Source organism: Palaemon carinicauda, chromosome 2 (assembly GCF_036898095.1).
Source record: "Palaemon carinicauda isolate YSFRI2023 chromosome 2, ASM3689809v2, whole genome shotgun sequence".
Classification (NCBI taxonomy): Eukaryota; Metazoa; Arthropoda; class Malacostraca; order Decapoda; family Palaemonidae; genus Palaemon; species Palaemon carinicauda.
In genome coordinates this window covers 131,694,307-131,719,850 of record NC_090726.1, presented here as the reverse complement: position 1 = coordinate 131,719,850, position 25,544 = coordinate 131,694,307, and the positions used below count along the sequence as shown (strand labels likewise).

The window sequence follows — 25,544 nt, the reverse complement described above, 5'->3', positions numbered from 1 at the left end:
AAGATATTACAAGATTTCAATTACTTATTTTATTATTAATAGTCATTTAAAGGGGTTGCACAATGGTAATGTAAAGTCGGGTGCATTATTTACAAAAACCATTGCTAGTGCTGTTTAGTAAAGTTACCCAGATGGTGGAATTGAGTTGAGGGGCAATCTATATAATCAATATTTATGGATATTTCAAGTGTATTAATTTCATCCACATTGAATTACTGCAAAACTGTATTCTATCAATTGTATTTGCCAGATTTTCAGGTTCTTATGACAGCATTTTTCTTCACCATTCTTGACGCCACAAATGGCTAATTTGATACTATACGGGGATATTGTATTTGGTGAAAAAAAGAATGTCAAATTATTTGAAGAACCTTTTTTCCTTTGAATTTCTACATTCATTATGCTTCCCCTCTCCTCACTTTTCATAAAAAATATATGCTGAGTGCATGTGATGGGAAAGGTTGCAAAAAATTAAAAGGCAGAATAATCTTCAATGTGGTATTCTTTTAGGAAAGAATGCTGAAATCCAAGTGATTTCAATGTTTTAAATTTGTTACAACCAGATTCATTAATCCAAACAGCCTGCCAATACTTGAAGATGATAGGTTCTGGAGATAGAAAAAAAAATCGCTAATAGCAATATGTATATTTGATCTTGAGTGGCCATAGAAGTTGGAGATTTTCCTGCTTTATCAGCTCATTCATTTCCCTTAAGGCCTACAGGAGCAGAATGCAACATATTTAATCATCTAAATGGAATGAAGACTCAATCTGTTTTACAGATTTTTAGGACAGTAATTTTGAAAGGCTTTTTAAAGCACTTCTAAAGTCACTAAAATTTACAAAGTTTGGTGGTGGCCTGTTTTTAATAATCTTACCTGCTGACCATATTCTGCTCTCAAACCTTTGGCATTATTTGTTATATAGAGCTTTCATTTGACAATAGTACCATCAATACTACACAATGGAGAAGTTACATTACTTGGTGAACTCATGAATGTTGCTAATGATCATAACAAAGATCTTAACACATATTCCACTAAAGCCTGTGTACATTATAGGAAGAACAAAGGTAATACCAAGCGAATTAAAAGTTAGAGGCATTTAAAAATAAAATGCATCTTATTCCTCTTTGGACAGCACAAATAAGTCAATAATTCCTAACACTCAAGTCCAGCAAAATTCATAGCATTGAAAATTTAATTCAAACTCAAGATACTTTGGATTAAAATTGTCACTTATCAATTATACTTATAAAAGATTACATAACATTACTAGAAAACAACAATTAGAATATCTGGCTGATTACACAGGTCAAATATAGTAAAAGTATTTTCTTTTTTCTATAGCATAAAAGCAGGAATCTGAATACCACATTTAATGTGAGCAAATATTAGCTTCTTTTGGTATACAGTACAATGTATGAGTCAAGAAATCACCAACATATATTTTACAAAAATGATCAGCAATTTAACTTATGTAACTGCATTATATTACTGTATGCTGTAAACCTATTTTAGCATTATTACTTACTTTTATTGGTTGTTTTCACCATCATTATTACTGTATAATCATAAATATAATAATACTCTTTCAAATTGTGCAATACAGTGGTTCCTAGTCTATCAATTTGAAAGTATTGTGAAGGGCAGTTCGAGAGTGATGACTTTAAACTAATCAATGTTTTATTAAAAAGTTTGCGATAGAGTCATACCTCTGTGTTGTTAATTGGTTCCAAGACTCGCGACTTAACACGAATTAAGTACCAAAAAAACTCTGGACACTCAATACACCTCCAAAAGAAAATCCATGTTGTTGCTATTACAGTAAGATGTTTATTAGTTAAATTTTATTTTTGCTGTCCTACTAAATTCATGCATATTATAACTATAAAGAACATGAATATTATTTTAAAAAATCACAATAATTTTTCCCCATCAATTCTTAACAAAAAGTGAAATAACATAATATAGTTTAACAAAAAACCACAAAGTCGAAAATTATTTACCACGAGGTATGAACGTAGTTGGATTTACATTATCACTTCATCTTCAAGAGTACCTTTTGCAATTCTTGACTTTATTCCATGAAACCTCATTCTGACTTAATTGTCAGTCTATGTTTCATAAAAATCAACATAATTTAATTTCTCATGTGACCAATAAGCTACATTACAATTAACAAAAATATTTTTTCTTAAGAAAAGCACACCATAATGACCACAAACATTAATATTTCCAGCTCTACAAAAATAAAAGACCCAATTGTTGTATTGTTAGATATAAAACAATTATTTTTCAGATAAAATTATTTCAGTTAACGAACAACTTGAAATGGTGGACTTGAAACATTTTACCTATAACTTGGCTTTTTGAACATTAAATTTAAATGAAAATCTAGCACTCAAAGTTTTTCAAAGATCATATAAATACCAATAGTAAACACACTGATTTCTTGCAATTTCTACCTTAAAATTTAAAATTAATGTTTTTTTTTTCATCTGTAGGTATTAAATGAATGACTTCTCCAAAAATGCTATATTTACATTTTGATGACCATCTTATTAATGATAAAAGTAGCAAGCAGCACAAATATATATCTTCTCAACTAAAGAACTCATCTGAACATAACATATTGAATTGTTGAAACCAAGAGATCACTTTTACCCATGTTAAATAAATATCAACACCTTTCTTTCAATTTTCTATAATAACTTGCACTGCACTCCATATTACACAACTCAAGAGGCCCATCACTAATAATAAATAAGCACACAAGCTCATTTTCACGATGCAACTAATATTTTTTTGACCTTTGCAAATTCTTTTACTGGCTGCAGCTACTAATTACTGTACTATCAAAAACCTTTAATTTTCCAGCATAAATAAAAAAGTAAATAACTATAAGACACAATACTAAGTTAAGCAATGTGAACCTCACTTCCATAAACTAGCATATGCTTTAAAGAAAAAGAAACTGTACTTGCTCTTTCCCCGTAATGAGAGCCATGATCTGAAAAAAATACTGTGAATAACTTCAAAGTTACAGCATTTTCTATACTGTGCCAAAAAATTTTAAAGGACTACTAAATTACTCCTTAATTTTCTTTTGGCTACATGTAACCAAGGACGATGTGAAACCACAGGTATATGCAATATGGTGATATCAGCCTTTAAGTAATTTGAAAAATGACTAACTAGTTGCTACGAAATACAACATATAAGTCACCCCACCACTTCAGAAACCTATACCTTGTACAAGCTTTACTTATAAATTACAATCTTTTGTTGCATTCCTGCATATCTGCTGGCTCCTAGGGTAACTATGATTACCACTCTATCACACTACTATACATTTATCTCCACAACATATATTCATTGGAATTTTGTGCTGCAACTATTATACTTCCCCTACTACTTAATTCACATGCTTTTTTCTCATACACAATATTTTCGGCTCCCTGGTTTGCCATAGATCTATGAAAATAGTTATCCCTAATGCAAAATATGTGATCGGCAGGCAGATTTGGAGGACGTTTCATGGCTTGGCAACTATCAACGCACTAAATATATATACACACATGAAGATATATATATATATAAATATATATACACACATATATATATATATATATATATATATATACAGTACAGCATTATTATACAAGTATTAGAGAAACCCATACATATATCTACTCTACTACCATACAAATTGCAGTACATTAAAAAAGGCTGAGGTTTTACCAAATGTGGTTGAAGAATAGGTACGAAAATAACTCTGAATTAGCACTCTGAAAAGATGACCATTGAAATCTATTGGTCTTTCCCCTTAAGAGTCTGTAAGTAAGGCTTAAGTTTGATTGGAGGATGATGATGATGATGATACTGATGATGATGGTTTGGATGATGAGTTCTCTTAATCTCTTGCTGTAGAGTTCAACTTCCTGTATGGTGATCAATTCAGGGAAAAGAAAACTATTGAGACAATCAATTATAAGCTAAAATTTCTATAAACCATTCATCAGGCACTTCATTTGTCATGTTAATAATATCTTTATGTAAAACCATCCTAAACATACAACTGCTTGAATAATATAACTCATGACACATGACAGTTTTAAATCAATGAAGTTAAATAACAGTACAAAGCTTTATATCTACAAATGACACTTTGACAAAAAAAATTATACTACAATCCTCAAACATTTTCTTTAATTTTGAGATATTTCTAAGTCACTTGCATGAGTAACACGATGGCAATTTTCTATTAAACACTTTTAAAGATGATGCCATATATACCATTTATAAAATCGCTGTAATAATCAAGTCAACAGCAATAAAGCTACATAATTATAACACTTATTCTTGATAAAGTTGTTGAATTCATTCACATAGGTAGGAACAAGGGAGCAAAAGCAAAAGGTAATTTAAATGTCATTTGCCACCTTACCTTGTTTGCCAAAAACCATCAATAAAAAATGCAAATTTCATGGTGTTATTCATCTAGGTAATTACAAAGTAAATTATGAACTATACCAATTTTCACCAATTCTACTAACAAATGATTAAATAAAATCTTCCGATTAAAAGTTGTAACGGATGTCAACCATTAAACTTCTTTACCATCAATTAATGCAAGTAGCTACCCAATAAAATAATGAACCCATAGAAAAATTAGTATAATTGAATAATATAGCAAGCTAGCTATTCTTTTCCCATAAACAAGGACCTACTAGGTTTTACTGTGCAAAGGCCCAAAATATCTAAATATAACAAATCTTCTAATTTGTATATTTCTTAGCTATACAAACCCGAGACCCTTAGATTGGTAGTATGTTTTCAGTGTGAACTAAAAGGCCATTGAATTGTTGAAACAAGCAGTTAGGTGACAGATGGGAGCAAGGGCAAGACGCCCTTACCTGTCCAAGTCTCTTCAGTTATGATCTTTTGACTCAGGAGTGAGCAGGGTAATTAAGGAAGGAAGTATAACCTAATGGGACTCAGGTTTGTACAGCTATGAAAAATACAAATTTCTTAAAAAACTGGTGATTTATTCTTATGCTTGGTGGATCAAAAGTCCCTCTAGAATCAAAACGATAGGTTGTTTTGTTTCCCTGGAAATGTTAATCTCACTTATCCCATACAGGAGTGAAGGAGACTCTAGCAACCTCCCATCTGTTTATCATTGGGATGAATAGGCTGATAGGGTGGGGCCTGTCCAAGACGATTTAGTTAGTAAGTTGGCCAAGGCATCCCCCACCCGTTGAGATACTACCGCTAGAGTTATTGAGTCCTTTGACTGGCCAGACAGTACTACATTATATCTCTCTCTGGTTACAGCTCATATTTCCTTTGCCTAAACATACAACGAATAGTCTGGCCTGTTGTTTCCACATTCTCCTCTGCCCTCATATACCTGCCAGCACTTGAGATTACCAAACAATTCTTCTTCACTCAAGGGTTTAACTAATGCACTGTAATTGTTCAGTGGCTACTTTACTCTTGTTAAGGGTAGAAGACACTCTTTAGCTATGGTTAGCAAATCTTCTAGGAGAAGAAAACTCCAAAATCAAACCATTGTCCTCTTATTAAGGGTAGAAGAGATTTTTTAGCTATGGTTAGCAACTCTTCTAGAAGAACACTCCAAAATAAAACCATTGTTTTCTAGTCTTCGGTAGTACCATAGCTTCTGTGCTATGGTCATGCATTATGTTGGGGTAGAGTTTCTTGTTTGAGGAAACACTTGAGGGGTCGACCCACAGGCCAAACAGCTTGTTCTGCAAGGATACCAAGGTTATCAGGGAGGGGGGGGGGGGGGGGGGGGCTAAGCCTCAGCCCCATACATCGTCCCACAGAGCAGACATCGGACAACCCAGCCATCAGAGTAGTCGTTAGCCCAGGTGCCCAAGGCTACGGGCCAAGACCTGGGTTCACAAAATAATTCCTAACTTTTATTTACGACACCATCAAAAGAAAGAAAATAAAATATCTTTCTGAATTAATCAAAGAAAATTGTGCTCTTGAAATTTATCGGAGACTAGCATAAATATCTTTCCCTAAAATCCTTGAAGAAAAGTAAATAAATAAATAGGTACCCAGGTCTGAAAATGGTTGCGTATGAGACCAGACGACCTTGCATAAATATTAGAAAAGGACGTTTTAGCCATAAAACAAATTATTTTTATAAAAAAAGGAGCTATTGGAAACATGAAATATAGACGTTCCACTTGCAAAAAGGCAACAATTTGAATTTCGAAATTACAAGCAGAGGTCATTAGTTGAAACGCTTGAATGGATTACTCCAATTGATGCAAAATCCATAAGTGAAAACTGCACTCACTAATCTACAAATTGTGTCCTTTGGAAAATTACGTCTAATGAATCAAAACTATGTTTAGTAAATATGTTATTCTTTGGTTAGTATCACACACAAAATCATCAGCAAACATGACATCCTATACATTTCTTTGCTATGTATGATGCTCACCCAAGACTTTGGTAACTCATATAATCTATTTACAAAAACTAAACTAAAGGAAATAAATGTTATTTAAGAAATTGTTCAACATGATCTAAAATGGTGCAATCACCTTTTTTGTACTTTCTAGGATCTGGTTTAATTCTTTAGATTTTGGTTTTACCGCTACTGATTGCGTGGTATACTGTACATATCTCTTGTGAATGAATAATTTCAAAATCGAAATGGATGTAGCGAGTATTCTTCAGTCTAATTTTTATACTTTTTATTTTTAAATAGAAACACGTAGATCTTCTTGCTTAAAACCATAATTAAAAAAAATAATCCAGATTTTTTCTAAAAATAAAAAAGAAAAAAAAATTATTTAATCTAAAGTTTTTTATTTAAATCAGTTACTGTACTTGGATTTAAATGCTTTTTTACCAAAAATACTTATTTACTGCTGCCGATTACTTGTTACATCTATGTATGCGACTGTCGCATACATAGATGTAACAATAGTCTCAAGTTTAGTGTATACAGAAAGCCAACGAATATCTCGGCATATGTCCATTACTACTCAAACCAAGGCAAGAAAGTTAAGAAATATGTATTTACTTCTATGTTTTTAAGAGCATTTCGAGTCTCCAACCCTGAATATATTGATGACGAAATAAATAGGATTTGAGCAATAGGTAAAAAACTAAAGTATCCTGAAATTGTGTTAGATGATGCCGTAAGAACAGCAAAAAAGACTTTTTTCGGTAATGATAACAGAAAAAACTACAACACACAAAATTTACTTAAACTACCTTATTGTAATTCTTTTAAAGAAATTCCCCAACTGTTGAAAAACTTCAATGTAAATGTAGCATTTAAGAGTAAAAATACAAAAACAGCCTTAATAAAGAATTCTCCTGACATTACCAAGGGATGTGTATATCGTATTCCATGCAATGCTTGTGAAAAATACTATATTGGTCAAACTGGTAAAGCCCTAGAAAAGAGAATTGAACAACATAAGAAAAGTGTCAGGTATGCTCAAGATAATAATGCACTCTTTGCTCACGTTAGAGATAAAAATCACACCATTAATTGGTCAGGTGCAAAGAAATTGGTTCATTCAAATAACTTAGTGGAAAGAAACATCATAGAGTCCAGTTTCATAAAGGAAACCTTTGAAAACAACTTGAATATTGGTCATGGAATGTATAAACTCGACGCCTTTATATGTAAAGAGATTTGTAAGCTATATAAAAAAAAATTAACCACTTAATGTAGAATTGAATGTATTGTGAATAATTAACGTCGCTGTAAAATTAATATTTAGACCTAAGCTACCATTTATTAAAAGGTACAATTATTTTATATAGTACGCATAAGTATATTGGCACTATATAGTGTTATGCTAGATATAAGTATTGATATATACATGATTATATGTTTATGATATTAATGTTGTATGTATATAAATGTATATATACATATGTATATGGGTATATGTATGTATGTGTATATGTATGTATGTGTATATATGTATGTGTGTATATATGTATATATGTATATGTATGTGTATATGTATATATATATGTATGTATGTGTATGTTTTGCTTATGTATTTATATAGATAAGGTTACCGTGTTTTCATATAAATAAACTGTACTGAAAGTAAAAAAAAAACAAGAATTTACCCGCCACTAGAAATGACCCTTTTTGGCAGGTGTCTAATGAGCTTGGGGACTCCGCCCACTTGACCCAAGCCCAGGTAGCTGGTAAGGGAGTGTCATTGTTCTCTAAATCTCTATATGTATGTTCGTACATTTGCTTTCCCTATAAAATGTAAAGAAACCTCTCTCAATAAATCAGTCCTCTGAAGAAGTATCACGAAACTAGTCAGGACTTAAGCGTATATTTTGTATTTTCATTTTCCCTGTGGTTCTTCTGCATATATATATATATATATATATATATATATATATATATATATGTGTGTGTGTGTGTGTGTCTCATATATATATATATATATATATATATATATATATATATATATATGTGTGTTGTATATATATATATATATATATATATATATATATATATATATATATATTATATATATATATATATATATATATATATATATATATATATATATATATATATATATATATATATATATATATATATCACAAGCACACGTGATTTCAATCAATGTAAATATCACCCACGAATGGCATTTAATACCGAATTCTATCTTGGGAATATATATCCACTTGGAATTATTTTATGGTAACAGCTTCTGGCCTTTGCATGGTTTCCTGCCAAACAGGTGGGGGTTTGAATCTCCACCCGGCCAGAAGCTGTTACCATAAAATGAATTCCAAGTGGATATATATTCCCAAGATAGAATTCGGTATTAAATGCCATTCGTGGGTGATATTTACATACTATATATATATATATATATATATATATATATATATACATATATATACAGTGATGCCTCAGGATACGAAAGTAATCCGTTCAGGATACGGATTCGTATCCTGATTTTTTCGTATCCTGAGTCGCGTTTTACATGTAAATAGCCTAATCCGTTCCAAGCCTTACGAGAAGACACCTTTTCTTCCATAAACACGCTAAACTGTAGTAATAAACATGCAATGCAGCCATTTCTATCATTCACAGCCCTAAGAAAATGGTCCGTTTTCTTTACTACTGTATAAAAGTTACGGTACTGTATGTAAAGCATTTGGATCAGTGAAGGTGTATTGTTACCTGTACGTACACCTAAATTAAGGATTGATACTCTGAAAAAAAGGTTACAGTTAATAAGTGTAACAAAAAAGTTGAAACTTACCTTTAGATTGAGACGATGTCCGATAGTGAAGTCGCGGCAGAGGAGGATGGCATAAGGCAGAAAACGTAACAAGTGACAGACTACGTACAGTAATTTACACACTTAACACATTAACACTTAAACTTTACGAAATAAAAAAATGGCAGAAATAATTAACACTTAACATTACGTATGGAAAACTATAAAATGAAAGAAAAAATTACTTTAACACTTAACGGTAACATAAAACTTGAAATTGAATTTTTTTTTTTTTTGCTTTTTTATAACTTTACGTTTTTCATATTTTCTAAATCTCTTCTACTTTTTCATCACTTTCTTTTTTCTGTTTCTTTTCTTTACTTTCACCTTCTAATTCTTCATCCCTTCCTCTTTTCTGTTTCTTTTCTTCACTTTCACCTTCATCTTGGCCTACTAATACCGCTGGCCTCTTTAATAAGAAACTATCCATTGAAGCTTGTTTCTGCCTACTTTTCAACATATTTCTAAAATGCGTTAGGCAAACGTCATTGCAGTGTTGAAGTGCACGGTTGGTATAAACTTTTTCTGGATGTTCCTTTTCGACGTAGTCTGCCATTTTATGGAAACATGCGAGAATTTCCTTGATGTCTGCCGTTTTCAAAGGTGTAACATCCTCCTCATCACCGCTAGAGAACTGCTCTTGAACATCACTCACTTGCATCGTCTCCAACTTCTTCAGGTCGTCTGTCGTCAACTCCTCGTGGTGCTCCTCGATAAGTTCATCTATATCCTCCGCGCTAACTTCCAGCCCCATGGACGTACCAAGATATACGATGTCAGCCACCTCAGACTGCTGAATTGGTTCAGGATCGTCAACGATCTCGGCTTCGCCTCCAGGCTTCCCGAGCCCCTCGAAGTCTCGTGCAGAGACAGCATCAAGCCACAGCTTCCTCCAAGATGAGTTCAGGGTACGCCTCGAAACTTCCTGCCAAGCGAGATCGATGAGTTTGAGGCATATCACGATGTTAAAGTGATCTTTCCAAAATTCACGCAGAGTGAGGTTTGTACTCTGTGACTTGGAAACATCTCTGGAAGAGATGCTTCGTGTACAATTTTTTAAAATTTGAAATAACTTGCTGGTCCATGGGCTGGAGGAGAGGGGTGGTGTTAGGCGGTAGATATAGGACCTTTATGAAGGAATACTCGGCTAGAAGATATTCCTCGAGGCCAGGAGGGTGAGCTGGAGCATTGTCCAACACCAGCAGACATTTCATAGGGAGGCGCTTTTCTTCCAAATATTTTCGGACAGTCGGACCGAATCAGACATTCACCCAAATAAATGAAAAGTTGCCTCGTTACCCAGGCCTTAGCATTCGCCCTCCACATCACGAGAAGGTTCTCCTTGATGACTTTGTGGGCTTTGAAGGCTCGGGGATTTTCTGAATGGTACACCAGCAGGGGCTTTATCTTGCAGTCCCCACTGGCGTTTGCACAAAAAGCAAGGGTAAGCCTGTCCTTCATAGGCTTATGTCCGGGTAGCCTCTTCTCCTCCGCCGTGATGAACGTCCGACGAGGCATTTTCTTCCAAAAAAGTCCAGTTTCGTCGCAATTGAAAACTTGCTGCAAACTGTAGCCTTCCTGCAGAGTCATCTCGTCGAACGTTTTAACAAAGGCTTCGGCGGCCTTCGTGTCTGAGCTGGCTGCCTCCCCATGCCGTACCACTGAATGAATGCCAGTCCTTTTCTTGAAGTTCTCGAACCACCCACGAAAAGCCTTGAACTCTGGGGGTTCCTGCTGGGATGTTCCTTCTCCTGCCCCTTCTTCGGCCTGAGAACGCACGAGATCACCGAAAATGGCGGAGGCCTTCTGGCAAATTGTAGTCTCAGTGATGGTGTCTCCTGAGATCTCTTTGTCCTTGATCCACACAAGAAGCAGCCTCTCCATCTCGTCATGCACGTGGGTTCTCTTGTTGGAGAAAATAGTGACGCCCTTAGAAGGTGTCGCTGCTTTGATGGCCGCCTTCTGCTTCAGGATGGTGCCTATCGTAGATGGATTCCGGCCATACTCCTTGGCGATCGCACTTAAACGCATGCCAGACTCGTACTTTTTTACGATTTCAACTTTCGTCTCCATCGAGAGCATCGTCGTCTTCTTCTTTCCTTCGGCAACATTCTTGGGACCTATGGCTACAGTAATACGTAATATAATACACTACGTACGTTATATACAGTACTATGTATAGTAAACACTAATACAGTACAGTGCACAGTAACGAATGTTTAATAACGATAACACGTGGCGTACGAATGTACTGTATATTAACACTACGTCAAACAAGCGAAAGCACACAATGTCTGTTAACGATACCGCGGTCGGAACGAAAAGAGAAAGAGAGAGATGAACGCCCGTGCGTAAGCAAGCTGGGATAGTTGCCGACCAATAGGAAAGCAGGATCTTATGGCGTCAGCTAGCGTCTAAGTAGGGAGATAACCAATGGGTGAGCGGGAGGCTGTAAGTGAGTCTACCCAAGTTCAAAGTCTGGCGGCGCGCGCTTTTTAAAATTACTCTTGGCGAAGAGTTGGGATCTCGTAAGGTTTTCGTATCCTGAAATTTTATTCGTATACTGGGGCATAAAAATCTTCGAATCACTTTTCGCATCCTGAATTTTTCGTAAGCAGAAACTTTCGTATCCAGAGGTGAGGTATCACTGTATATATATATATATATATATATATAATTCCCTATTTCCCGTATCATAAAGCACTTTTTTTCCCCTTAAAAATGGCCCCAGAAACCCCTCTGCTTCTTAACACTAGGATAAAGTTGTATAGGGGAGTCCGGCATATCATTCATGTGTAATAAATAAATCTATTCTGAATCCACATTCTTTAATTAATGAAGTCAACAAGATGTTTTTGTTTTGGTAGACAGCTGATGACTCGCCATCTACAAACAAACAAGCCAACTAATAGTACCCAAGCAGACGATGCTAGGATGTATTGCTTGTTTATGCAGTATTTATATATTATTTAATATTTTGTTGACGTTTTGTAATATAGCAATATTTCGGTGAGGACTCTGTTGCATATGTTCCAAAATTATACATACAACAAGTTCAGTGCAGTGTTACCAAGTTAGCTGTAAACTAACTAAACCTAGTCACACAAACAGGGAAAATATTCTACCATGTGAAATTTATAGAGAATTATTTATTTGATCAATAAATAATTTTGTATGAAATATGTAAGAGGAATTTGGGAAATATTACTGAATTTTACTTTTCTATAGAAATTTGGTCAAGAACATTTGGCAATACTGCTTCAAAATAAAGAAACACTTGAAAACATTGTTACAATGGTAGCAACTACATATGTAATGAAATTGGGAAAACGTGCACAATTAATTATTTTCCTAATAAAATTCATAATACACCCAAAATATGAAAATTTACTGTGCTAGACAAAAAGTCACACGTGAATTCACTGACTAGGAATAGCTGCTACGAAACGTCGTAAAATCGTCAATTTCTTTTTTCCAAAAATTACTATCTTACTACTTATAGCGTCTTATGACACAAAAAAATACGGTATGCAGCACAGTTTGTATGTAATATATGTATATATGCATACATATATACATATACGTATATATATATATATATATATGTGTACATATGTATGTATATGTGTACATATGTATGTATATGTGTACATATGTATGTATATGTGTATGTATATATATATATTATATATATACATAATGTATATATATATACATAATGTATATATATATATATATACATATATTATATAGATATAGATAAATATTTATATATGTATCTATCTATCTATCTATATATATATATATATATATATAATATATATACAGATATATATATATTGCATATATATACAGATATATATATTGCATTTATATATATATATATATACATATATATATACATATATATATATATATATATATTATATACATATATATACACACATCTATATATGTATCTATATACATGTGTGTGTATATATATATATATATATATACATTATATATATATATATATATATACATACACAGTATATATACACTGTATTGTGGATATATATAATTGAATCATGAGATATATTACTCTTGGTAATTGATATTGCACTTAAATAACTTTAAATACAGTATATTTCTTTTTTATTTAAATCAGAACTATTTTATTCAGATTTAAATAAATTTGAATTACTCGACTTAAATAATTATATTTAGATAAAAACAACCCTGCTTAAAACACATTCTTTTTATCTGCAAGGGTGAAATATGTCATGTAATTGTTGTCATAATTAACAACTCTGAGGATGCAATTTTCAATGATTATTTTGGCAAGTTTTCAGATAGAGAATTCAATTATTCAAATTACCTTGTATTTTTTTTTAAAGTGCATTATATTTTGACAAAAATACATAAAGAAACACTGAACCGGTAGCTGAATCTGGCCATTCTCTTTAGACCAATTTCATCATAAACATTTATCATAATAATTCTGAAGATAAATACAGAAAAACAACATTCATTGATAGGATTGTTTTTGTTCTATCAATTTTGAAAATAGGGGCACTCCTTATACCAGGATGAGAAAAACAATTTCAATAATAAAATCAAATATTTCTAGTCACCCGATGTTCATATTACTTCTCTCGATGCTGGTTAAATCTCGATGTCTACCTTAAAAGTAAGACATTTCTAATTTTCCTTCCTTTCAATAACCCTGCCCCCTCTAATGGAGTATTGAAATTACATGGTGGTGTATGGCAATAACAGCGAGTGAACACAACATACTATGTTTTTCAGTCTCGAAGTCAAGTCTAGTTCAATAGGCTCTTGACATCACTATTCAGAGGGGAGGCATGTAAACGAACATAAGGCAAGTACTGTATAGAAATAATCTTATTAAAATTTTCTTCACCTTCATGAACTACCCCGATGTTCCTATTACTTAATCCCACTCTATATGGAGCCAAGATAGCAAAGAAAAGATATAAAAAATATAAATTCCTGACCTAAATAAATTTAGTTACCAGACTAATTTTTACTTAATACTAGACTTAATGCTAGTTTAATGATAATTCTCTGTACACTAAGGGATTAAATTAATAGCTCTCAGATTCAGAGGAAAATCTAATACAACAGTAAATACTCATAAGGAGCTAAAACACAATAATGATATAAAGGAATTTAAAATCTAAGAATTCCTCTTAAATACACGCTCAACACTTGACTTTCAGTGATACCTCTCGATACGATAGCGACTGCTTACAAAATTTTCACGCTGTGAATATTTTTCTGACTCACATTGTGAAAAAGGCTTCCTGATAAGAAGAGCCAGGCCGAATATAAAAGTCACCCATTAATGTTATGAGCTCAGTTGAAGAAAAGGGTTGTTTATAAAATAGTAAATGTATTTCTCTATTCGTTAGGGTAACTATAAAAGTACAGTGCATATGGTAACATATATTTTGTATATGTACAATATTGTACTGAATGTATTGTATTATTTTCCATCTACTATTGCATTATGTTCTAACATCCACTTAATTTACAGGTATTACAATTAGGCTAGGTATATTGGATGATTCAAATATATTTGGCTGAACAGTATTTCAATATGGTTATACAGTAGCTTTAATATAAAATCAAATGTGGTTTTTTAGTGTTTGGAACAAATTAGGCGATTTAAAAGTAAAAAGTAACTCATAATACATAATTTTCACAAAACATCAGCCACTCCAGAACAAATTAATCTAATATCTTGAGGCATTATTATATTACCTATCAAACTAAATTTTTTTTTACAGAACCTAATACTATTAATTTAAAAACCAATTTTCAAGAATTCTAATGAAAAATCAATTTGTTTAACTGTATCCCCTGCACTTACCACAGACCACAACGTCATGTAACGTATGAAAACCATTCTTTTTAATATTTTCTATATAAAAAAAAAACTGGGTACGCCATTGCGGGCCCCCAAAACTCTTTTCAAAGAAAGATTCATATAATATTAAATGCATGCGCTTCTGATATTATGAACTCTAACCCTTAAGTTCCTCACTTGTCTTGAATCCAATTATTGGCAAGCTTCTGTCACTAAACCTCTTAATAAGAAAGGACAGCATTCTTTGAGAGAGGAAAATTTGAAATCCTAACTCACAAAACAATTTAGGAACCATTCCCCCCAAAAATAATAATGCTTGCAGTTTTGTTTAAATATAACTTAAAAGGGTCTCCTGGGCATGAAAATTATTTTCTGATGTATTAGCAATTTTCTTCTCCAAAAAAAAGGACTGTGCAAAAATTGAGGCAAACCATGATAGTGGGTAAAAATTAAAACCTATTTTCTCAATACCAAAATCCACATTAAAGGAAAGAACCAGTAGTTCACTAATGTGCTTAGCTGAGGCTAAAGTTAAAAAAAAATGAGCTTTAGCTGTGAAATCTATAAAAGAGTAGTCTTACAAAGGATCAAAAGGAGAGCTTTTTAAATATGCAATATTTAAATATACATTTCATTCAGCTGCTCTATCAATGGAGGTTTCTCATAATTAAAGACCTGAAAAAATCCTCAATTATACCTAACGCAGATATATCTATTCCTGGCTGCCAGCGTGACTGTCTCATTAAAGCAAGGTTTTTTGAGGTTATTTCAAACTTAACCAACTTTTTTGTTTCTCATGCAATTTTCATTATTTAAAAGTATTTTAAATATATTTTTCTTAGCAAAAATTTTATAGAACAGATTTTGTCTATCCATCCACATTTTTTACAATTTTTCCAAAAATATTGGCATTAATTATTAACGATTGCCACGCTTAATTCGGGACCCTACTGTATATAAATTTTTATATTTTTCCAAAATTCTTTTACATTTTTAGTTCTAAATGAATAGGAATCTGAAAGCAGCCTGCTATGAAAGTGGATGTTATGAAATTTGGGCCATCAAAGTTTGTGGCAGGAATGACCAGTTTAGTTATGTTCCTTCTATCAGAAACCATAGTTAGATAATTCTATATTTGATTGTCTTCTCACTACCATGGCTTTGATAAAAAGGCTGTTCTTGTGCTTATTGGTGATTTCAATGCCCACCATTGGGAATAGTTAAATTTTGTTACTCCTGTGAATCAGGCTGCGAGCAAATTGTAAGTGAGGCTTCTCACAGATCTGTTAATTGCTTGGACCTAGTATATACTGACTCCCCTGGTGTTATAAAAAGCAAGGTTGGTCCTCCAGTCGTCTGATTATGACTTTGTTTCATTGATAATAAAGATTCAACAGGCTATTCTTGATGTATCATTCTCATGTAAGATACAGGTTGACCATCACTAATCCGGCAATCTATAAACCGGAAACATCAGTTAACTGGCAGCGCTATTTCCAACGTAAACATATATAAGACGCATCCTCATTTCAGCAGGAAAACAGTTTTTAGTATACAGTATTGTTGAAAACAGCCTAGCTGCACATTACACAAGCAAAAATATACCCTACATTTCAGCGCATATAAGACGGTCAAAAATTAAGTCAAATTTGAAGGAATTACAAAATTACCCGTGCATAGGCTAGCGTTTGTTGTATACTTGAAATTTTATATCATGCTTTTGCTAAACATGCAACATAAAATCGAAACCACTGCTTTGTTGAAGTTTCATCACCGATCATTACAAACAAATGAACCCATCTGTGAATAAGTTAGCTTTGTCTAAAGAAATATATATATATGAGAGAGAGAGAGAGAGAGAGAGAGAGAGAGAGAGAGAGAGAGAGAGAGAGAGAGAGAGAGAGAATAATGTCTATAAACGAACTGTATGGATACTGTGATGATTACATATTGGTGCAGATGTAATATTCAATAAGAAGATACTTTAAGATTATTTAAACAACATGTTATTCATACTGTATGCGCATATAATCGCAATACGGTAGCGTGACCTTGAGATCAGCTGATGCCTACCAAGAAGTAATTGTGGATTATTGATATGCTCAAGAAATTGAAAAATAAAATACAAACATCCTTTAATGAATCACAATAATGCCTAATGAAATATGAAGGCTTAAGAATGAATAGAAAATTAAATACTGTATGAAGCTTGAAAAATTAACTATCCATACATGCCAACAAACACAGTTACACACACTCACACAGAGAAAGAGTGAGATGTTCGGACAAAAACTACAAATGATAGCTACAAATGAATTGTATGAAAACCGTGATATCCCGTAACATATTGGTGCTAATGTAATCATCATCATGAAGATATTTCGAATAAATTAAGAAATTATATATAAAATACATCACTCGTACGAGTTCGGTACGGTAGCGAGACCTTCAGATCAGCTGATCATAACTAAAGGTAAGCAAAATATTAAGTAATTCTTGATGTTTAAAATTCTTTCAAAATTGAAAAACAGAATAAAGAATGCTTCAATAGAGCATATTATATCCTATGAAACAAGAAAATTGAATAATGAATTACAGTAAGAAAACATGGATAAAATGACTTAGATGATTGCCGAATCATGACACATCACAACTCTACTGAAACTTAACTTTCTCGACTTATGATGCGTCTCGGTACGTATCTTGGTAGTAAGTCGATGACTACCTATAATATATGAATAATCCGGCACCTCCCGGTCCAAGAGTTGCCGGATTAGTGATGGTCTATCTATATATACAAACTCAAGCAGACTGGAATTGTATTTTGTGTAACTTTTTTCACTTGACTTGATCACAATTGCATAAAATAGCAGGCCATTAACTATAGGAATTAATATGTGCATTTACTTTTCATCCTACTTATATATATATATATATATATATATGATTTTGGCTAGAAAACAATATTGTTGCATATGCAGATGATGCTACTCTCTTTGCATCTATTCCATCAACTGAATGTCAACCAATATTTGTTGAATCCCTTAATTAAAATCTAGCTAATATTAGTACATGACACAAACCATAAGGTAAGAAGTTGACCCCTAACAAAACTAAAGGTGTGATTGTAAGTAGGCCAAGGACTAGCTTTTCAATATCCAGATATTTTCATTGATAATGTTTCTCTATATTATAAAACTTATTTAAAATTCTAAGTGTGATTCTTAATTGTAAACCTACTATTGAGAAACACATTTGGTCTGTTTCTTCTTCAATAGAATAAAAAATTTTATTTTCATTATAAAATAAATTTTTGAACATACTTACCTGGTAGTTATGTATATAGCTTACGTCCCTGACGTCACGACAGAAAAATTCAAAAACTCACGCCAATTGCCGATTGGATAGCCAGGGGTACCACCTGTGCGCCCCTAGCGAGGTATCTAGAAACCATCCCATGGATATCCATATTTTCCATGCCACTAGTCTCTAGAGGGGAGGAGGGGGGGGATTTTAATTATACATAACTACCAGGTAAGTATGTTCAAAAATTTATTTTATAATGAAAATAACATTTTTAAACACAAGACTTACCTGGTAGTTATGTATATAGCTGATTAACACCTTTGGTGGAGGGTTAGAGACAGCCGATATAGATGGAATTTTACTTAAGCGTTAATAAACAAACTTAAGGGTTTGTACCTGATAAGGAAGTTGACTTCAATGAATCTTTCATTATGTCCACTTTCCTTATGAGATCCAGCGATCCACCCAGGGAGCTGAAGACCTCTAGGAGTTGTCAAAACGGTCTAAAAACCTCTATGTGACAGTACCTCTTCCAATAACCTTGTTACGGGGCGCTCTCAAGGAACAAATAGAACATCTGACTAAAATCAATGATTGTGGGCGACTGTCGCAATCGCCACAACAACCATAAAAATATAAAGAGTTCCAAGAGAAGAAAAAGGTATTAGGATATGGGAACTTAGTGGAGGGTTCCTCTCCCACTACTGCACTCGCTGTTACGAATGGTCCCAGTACACACTGGGACCATCCGTCCTCATAGAGAGTCTGGACATGATTCAAAAAGTGTGAAGTGAACACAGATTTACTCTTCCAAAAGGTTGTGTCCAAAAAGCTCTGTCACAATCCATTCTGCTTGAAGGCCACTGAAGTTGTTACAGCACCAACTTCATGTGTCTTGACCTTCTAAAAAATTAGAGACATGTCTCACTGTAAATCGCACGAGCCTCTCCTATAAGAGTCTGATGAAAAATGAAAGGACATTCTTGACATCTGTAACGAGGGCTACTTAATCAAGCCCCAAAGAGCTTCGACTTACTCGTAACTCTTTCATTCTGCCCAGGAAGAACTACAGGGTTCTTACTGGACACAGGACTCCCTCTAACCCTTCTCCAACCATATCCGAATGTCGCAAACTCAAAAGCCTTGGATCAATGTTGAAAAAGGTGGTCATTCTCGGTGAGAAAGCCTAACTGCAATGAACAGATAGCTTCGTTATCTCAAAAGCCAACGTTTTACAAAACGCATGAATTCACTGATACTTTTAGTAGTCGTGGGACTAACAAAACAAGAATTCATTGTGAGGTCCTAAAAATGAAGAAGAATGCAAGTGCACAAGCTTGTCACTCATAAGGAACTTCAGGATTATATCCAGACACTAAACTGGCGAGTCCTTGTTGATTAGATGTTTCAAACAATTTGAGAAGTTCCTGTAGGACTTTATCAATCGAAAGGCAAGATACTGTGCCTGACTACAGTCGTAAAAACACTCCTGCATCCTTTGATGGAAGAAGATGCACAATTGCGCTTCCTTCAAAGTGACAACAGGAAAACAGTAACTAAGCTGTAGAGATACTGGAAGAGAAAACAGGGTTGATTCTGAACCATTCTCTAAAACCTCTCATATGGATTGATAAATCCTGGAGGTAGAAGTCTTTAAAGCTCCTATAAAAAGTACCTTTCCAAGGGAGGAGTCTACTCTAAAAGGAAGACTCCTAGGAGAGTCCACTATCCACTCCAGAATCTCTGTGAAAAGTTCTATATATGGACGACCTAAAGTCGCCACAGATTCTTGCAGACTTCTCGATGGAAGGTCCATTATCTAGCTGAGATAGTCTGCCAAACTTCTTTTCCCCCTAAATGAACCTTACAGAAGGATACATTCTTCTCCTTGCCCAGAGAAAAGACTCCTCGTTGCCCCGTAAAGGGACTCGAGTGAGTTCCGCCCTGCTTAGCAAAGAAAACAAATGCTGTGGTAAATCGGGATTGACTTGCCAACAGTCCAGTACTGCTTCCACCTCGAAGTCGAGGTAACTGAACACAACACAAGGCCTAAGGGCCTTTGTTCCAAAAAAAAAAGGGGGGGGGGGGAACTCCTGGAGGACGCCTGGAGGACACCTGATTTCTGGTTGGAACCTACTGGAATAGACTGGATCGTTCCACCACTGAAGGCATCTTATGGCATCTGAAAAAGACGTATAAGGACTCACAATCTTCTCCTTGTCCCAAAATGATTGAGGATGAAAAGGAGCGGATGAAGAAATATCACAAAAGGATAACAACTTCTAGCTTCTGAATGGCCATGAAACGAGCCCCGGTCCAGGAAAACTAGGATGAAAAGAGATAAATCAAGGATCTCAAAGAAAGATTCAAGATGGCTTGCACTGTTCTAAGGCGAGACATAAAAGCCTGAAAAAACTAAACTCTGAATCCCCATTTTGAGATGGGGTCAGAAGACTCGTCTTGTAGACAAGATCATCCAATTCTTCAAAAAAGGCTCAACGTTATCTAAAGATCCAACACGTAGATCGGAAGAATGAGGTCTGAGAAGCCAATTTTCCCTAAACCGGTAAACTCAGATCTTGAGTGCAGTAGACTTTTACATAAGCATTAGATACGTGAACAGTATCGGGGCGGAGCTAAGACCAAAACACACACAGTCGGACTCTAGACTCCTCTCTAGAACTGGGAGGGAGGTCTATGGAGCTAAACTTAAAGAAGGTTTCCCTAAAAAAGGAAAAAGTACTCCTCTTTCAGAAGAAGAACTGACCAAGGTCTGCTCCTAACTTCTCCCAATGATTGCCAGAAGTAGTAAAATTTGGGTTCTACTGTCTGAAGGCAAAAGCAGTCAGACTCTGTTCTAATAATTATCAGCCTGACGTCACGTCCCGGAGGACGCTCGACGTCACTACCCGGAGGACGTTCGCGACCAGGAGGACGTACGACGTCTTTGCCCTGTTCCTCAAGTCTGGTAGCTATCCTGTTGAAAGTCTTCCTCGAAAAGCCTGAGAAGAATTCGGAAAAGGAGATCCTTCCTTTGATTTGCGGCTAAAGAAGGATAGATGAAAAAACCTTTCTTGCCGAATCTGAAACCAAATCTTAGGTGGCCTTTGGGTAACTCAGATGAAACTCTCAGATTAACTCTACTGAGAAAGAGAGGAAGACAGAGATGTGCAAAGAAATTCTATTTCTGAAAGGATGCAACCCCAAGGGACTCATTACAGCAGATGAGATGCTAGCTCCCCCATTAATGCTGATTGGTAAAAAATGAGATGAGTTGGTAGCCCAGCCTATACCAGGTTGATCTACACTGCCATTCAATATATAAAGAACCAGTTCTAAGGTCAAGTTGAAGCGTTTCAAGAACTATTGTAAATTTGCATTTTTATCTTCTACAAGAACCATCTGATTTGTCAATTTATTGATAAAGGCATAAAAAGGATGCACAAGAGGGACCACTTTAACAAACAGAGGGATATCAGGATACAGAATGCCAGACCAGTCTTCTATTTAGGAATCTGGTGGTTGCATAGGGCTGAATGGATGACAATGTGAGGGTTTCACACACACATGCACACACAAAAGGATCAGAAGTTATTGCGAGAACAAAGCCGAGGAGAGGCTATCAACTCTACAGTGTTGTATACCAAAAGAACACTTACTTTCTGGTACACCCGGACTGCAGTGAACTAGCCTAATATTCTCGGGCATTTCCCTTGAACTAAAAGACAATTTTCTTTAATACAGTTACCCCTTACTGAACATATTCTCCATGAGAGGAACAGTACTCACAACCGTAATTCTAGCCACCCTTTTTGTTAAAGTTACAAGACATTCGTTATTAATCTTTAAGAATAACACAGTTACTCTAAATAAAAAATCTCAATCTGGAGCAATGGCTGAACGATTACCAATAAATTTGATGATGAGCAAACTGAAAAACAAAACGTACGTCGTACTCACATCCAAGTATTGTCATACACAGCCATACAATGTCAGTATGTACTCCACCAGAGGGGCAGGGCTATTACAAGGAAGAAGATTGGGATTTTTTAAAGTTTTAGGCTTGGTCTCAACATTCCATCAACTTTGAGAGCGAAGCAATATAAACATCAGGGGAGGTTCATAAAATAAACAATCTTTAAATGATACATAATTTTTGAAACCATTGTTTTGCATTTTTTATGGCCACAAGTGTTATCAGAGGCAAATAATATAAACAACATTCATATAAATGGTAATACTTTCATCATCTTTAAATAACAAATAGTAACATATGATTGGGATTATATTCATTATGATCTAAATTGAAATGAATTCACTTATACCAAGATGTATAAAAATGACAATGCTTGATTTATACAGTATACAATGCCTACGCAAAAATTATTCACACTAATTCTTACATTGTACATTTTTTCTATGTAGCATAGCTAATCAAAAAGTGAATGGAATAGTAAGTTTTTGAAAAAAAAAAAAAAACTAGTCATCTTCAATAGGCTTTTTGGAATAGGTTAAAGCAATATTTTACAATTATATAACCCACTCAGAAAATTAAAAAGAGACTTCAAATAGATGCCTGATATATCTGCATATGATACACAAGACCATAAACATTCTTACAGTCACTCACACACACACTGTACAGCATAAAAGTAAACAGATTCAAATCTGTACAGTATACTTTTTCTTTACATAAAAGTCAAATATAAAATCTACTCCTGACATTACTCTAATAGAGGCATATATCAAATTAGAAAAAAAATATATATTCTTCCTTAATCATTTCTTTAAATGAATCTGTATAAAATATCTTCTCAATTTATCATAACTTTATTTTAAATGATAATGATAAAAAGAAGACTGGAACACTTTGACAAAGTTCCTTCAGGTCTGAAATCATGATTTTTTAGCTATACAGTAGTAAATTTATCTATACTTTATATATATTTTTTATATTTTTTTATTAAAAGCATACCTAGTCATCCTTCTTTGTCTTATTGTTGCTTCCCTCTTCATCATCAGAATATTCAGTTGGAACTTCCCCTGGATTCAGGAACTTACCGATGTAATCATATTTTTCTGGAGAAAAAAATGAAAATAAACACCTAGGTAGAATAAAAATACATCTGAATTCATATGTTTATGGTCAGTAATAAAGTACCATTGATCAATAATTTATAATGATTTAGGGCAATGATGACAGTTCTGACTTTGGAATTCTATATGAATTGCCAGATTGAGTGTATTGAGCCCTGTATTGGAATTGAGGAAATATGTAGTAGTGCATCTTGGGTCATTTACAAAAATCTCCCGGAACTTTTCCATCTCATCTTCATCGTGAATGATGCGGCCTGACAAATATTGTATTATAATAAGTGTAGGTCAGGGCAGATTCCATCTAATCTTCATCGTGAATGATGCAGCATGACAAATATTAGCTGTTATAATAAGAGTACAGTAGGGTCCCGAATTAAGCGTGTTCGAATTACACGATTCCCCTTTTCCACGATCGCTATTTTTCAAAAATAAATTTTCTGTATCCACGAGGCTGTTCAAAGTTCGCGAGTCAAGCACTACAAAATGTATCAAATCTATAGTCTTTTTAAGTATATTGGTAGCCCTAAATACGGTGATTTATAATAAATGTTACAAAACAATATTAACATTACATTTCATTAACATAATTTCATAATGAATAGCCTATTTAAGGATAAAATTCCACATCAACAATGAAATCAACTGTTAACTGTGCGAGTCCAGCTGACAAAATGTAAACAGAAATGTGGTTACGTTCTCGGCAATCTTTATCTTTCTCCAACCTTACGATAATTGTAATGGTAGTGTTAATGATGGTATATTAAAGCATTATTTTTGTTTAGTACAGTATATTTAAAAGCCTTATTTTTCCCTCTGGGCGTTCAAGGTTTTCACGAGTAGACTGGGTTCGTTTATCGGCAGTGAATAGCCTAAACTTCGGTAACGAGTCGTCAATATTTTGTCATATTTTAAACAGTAGGCTATACATTTGATTTGCAAACATTGGTTTTGTAGAGTAGACGGTAAAATAAAATTTAGAGAGAGAGAGAGAGAGAGAGAGAGAGAGAGAGAGAGAGAGAGAGAGAGAGAGAGATTTGATGGCAGAAATCTCTCTCTCTCTCTCTCTCTCTCTCTCTCTCTCTCTCTCTCTCTCTCTCTCTCTAGATTTTATTTTACCGTCTACTCTACAAAACCAATGTTTGCAAATCAAATGTATACTGTTTAAAATATGACAAAATATTGACGACTCGTTACCGAAGTTTAGGCTATTCACTGCCGATAAACGATAACAAACCCTTTAATGCAAACTAACTGTATCCTTTGATATTCCTCTATATTTATCACGAATTCCTTCTATACCTCCTCAGACACTCTTATTTCAAATATCTAAATTATTCTTATCACAACTAACACCATCTAGTCATTTTCATTCCATTATATCTATTATTCCTCTGGATCTTATTCCCTTTCCTTATTCTGTTTATTCGATGGGATTCGTTTTTCCCTTTACCGTCTTTCAGAATCTATTTTTAGCCACTGGCAACCAAATCCCCCCTTCCCCCGTCTCCCCTGCGAGTCCACCCAGCCTATCTCATCACTCCCCCCCCCCCCTTCATCCTCCCCTGTTCTAGGTCTGTAACCTTCTGCGTCATAATCTCTCTCTCTCTCTCTCTCTCTCTCTCTCTCTCTCTCTCTCTCTCTCTCTCTCTCTCTCTCTCTCTCTCTCTCTCTCTCGTTATACAATACTTACAAATAGATGAAGAAACCAAAATCGGTTTTCTTGAAGTGTCAATTAATTACAAAACGAAAAAATTATACCGTGTATACATCCATTTCAATCATAGCTTAAAATACGGTAACCGATTTCGTCGGCAAACCACTATTTTTTAGGAAACACCATTCTATTCCAGAAAATTTTTACTCTTTAAATGTCAATTGCGCTATAATAAAACATGTACTTATGTTGTAAAATTTCGGTTGTGTTTTAAAAATCGA

General features: G+C 34.2%; 1 protein-coding gene across 2 annotated transcripts in view; it reads right to left on the bottom strand.

Moving 5' to 3' along the window:
* Nucleotides 1-631: 631 nt before the first annotated feature.
* Nucleotides 632-25,544, bottom strand: part of MSBP (membrane steroid binding protein) — a 135,956-nt gene continuing 111,043 nt past the window's right edge. Inside the window, exons 5-6 of one of the 2 annotated variants that reach the window (XM_068358145.1) lie at nucleotides 23,488-23,591; nucleotides 632-3,943 (exon numbers count right to left, since the gene is read on the bottom strand). In XM_068358145.1, the coding sequence (XP_068214246.1) occupies nucleotides 23,488-23,591 (104 nt within the window). In that variant the 3' untranslated portion in view covers nucleotides 632-3,943. Of the gene's footprint in view, nucleotides 3,944-23,487; nucleotides 23,592-23,639; nucleotides 23,951-25,544 lie in introns of those variants that run through there. The other variant, XM_068358151.1, reaches the window with a different exon arrangement.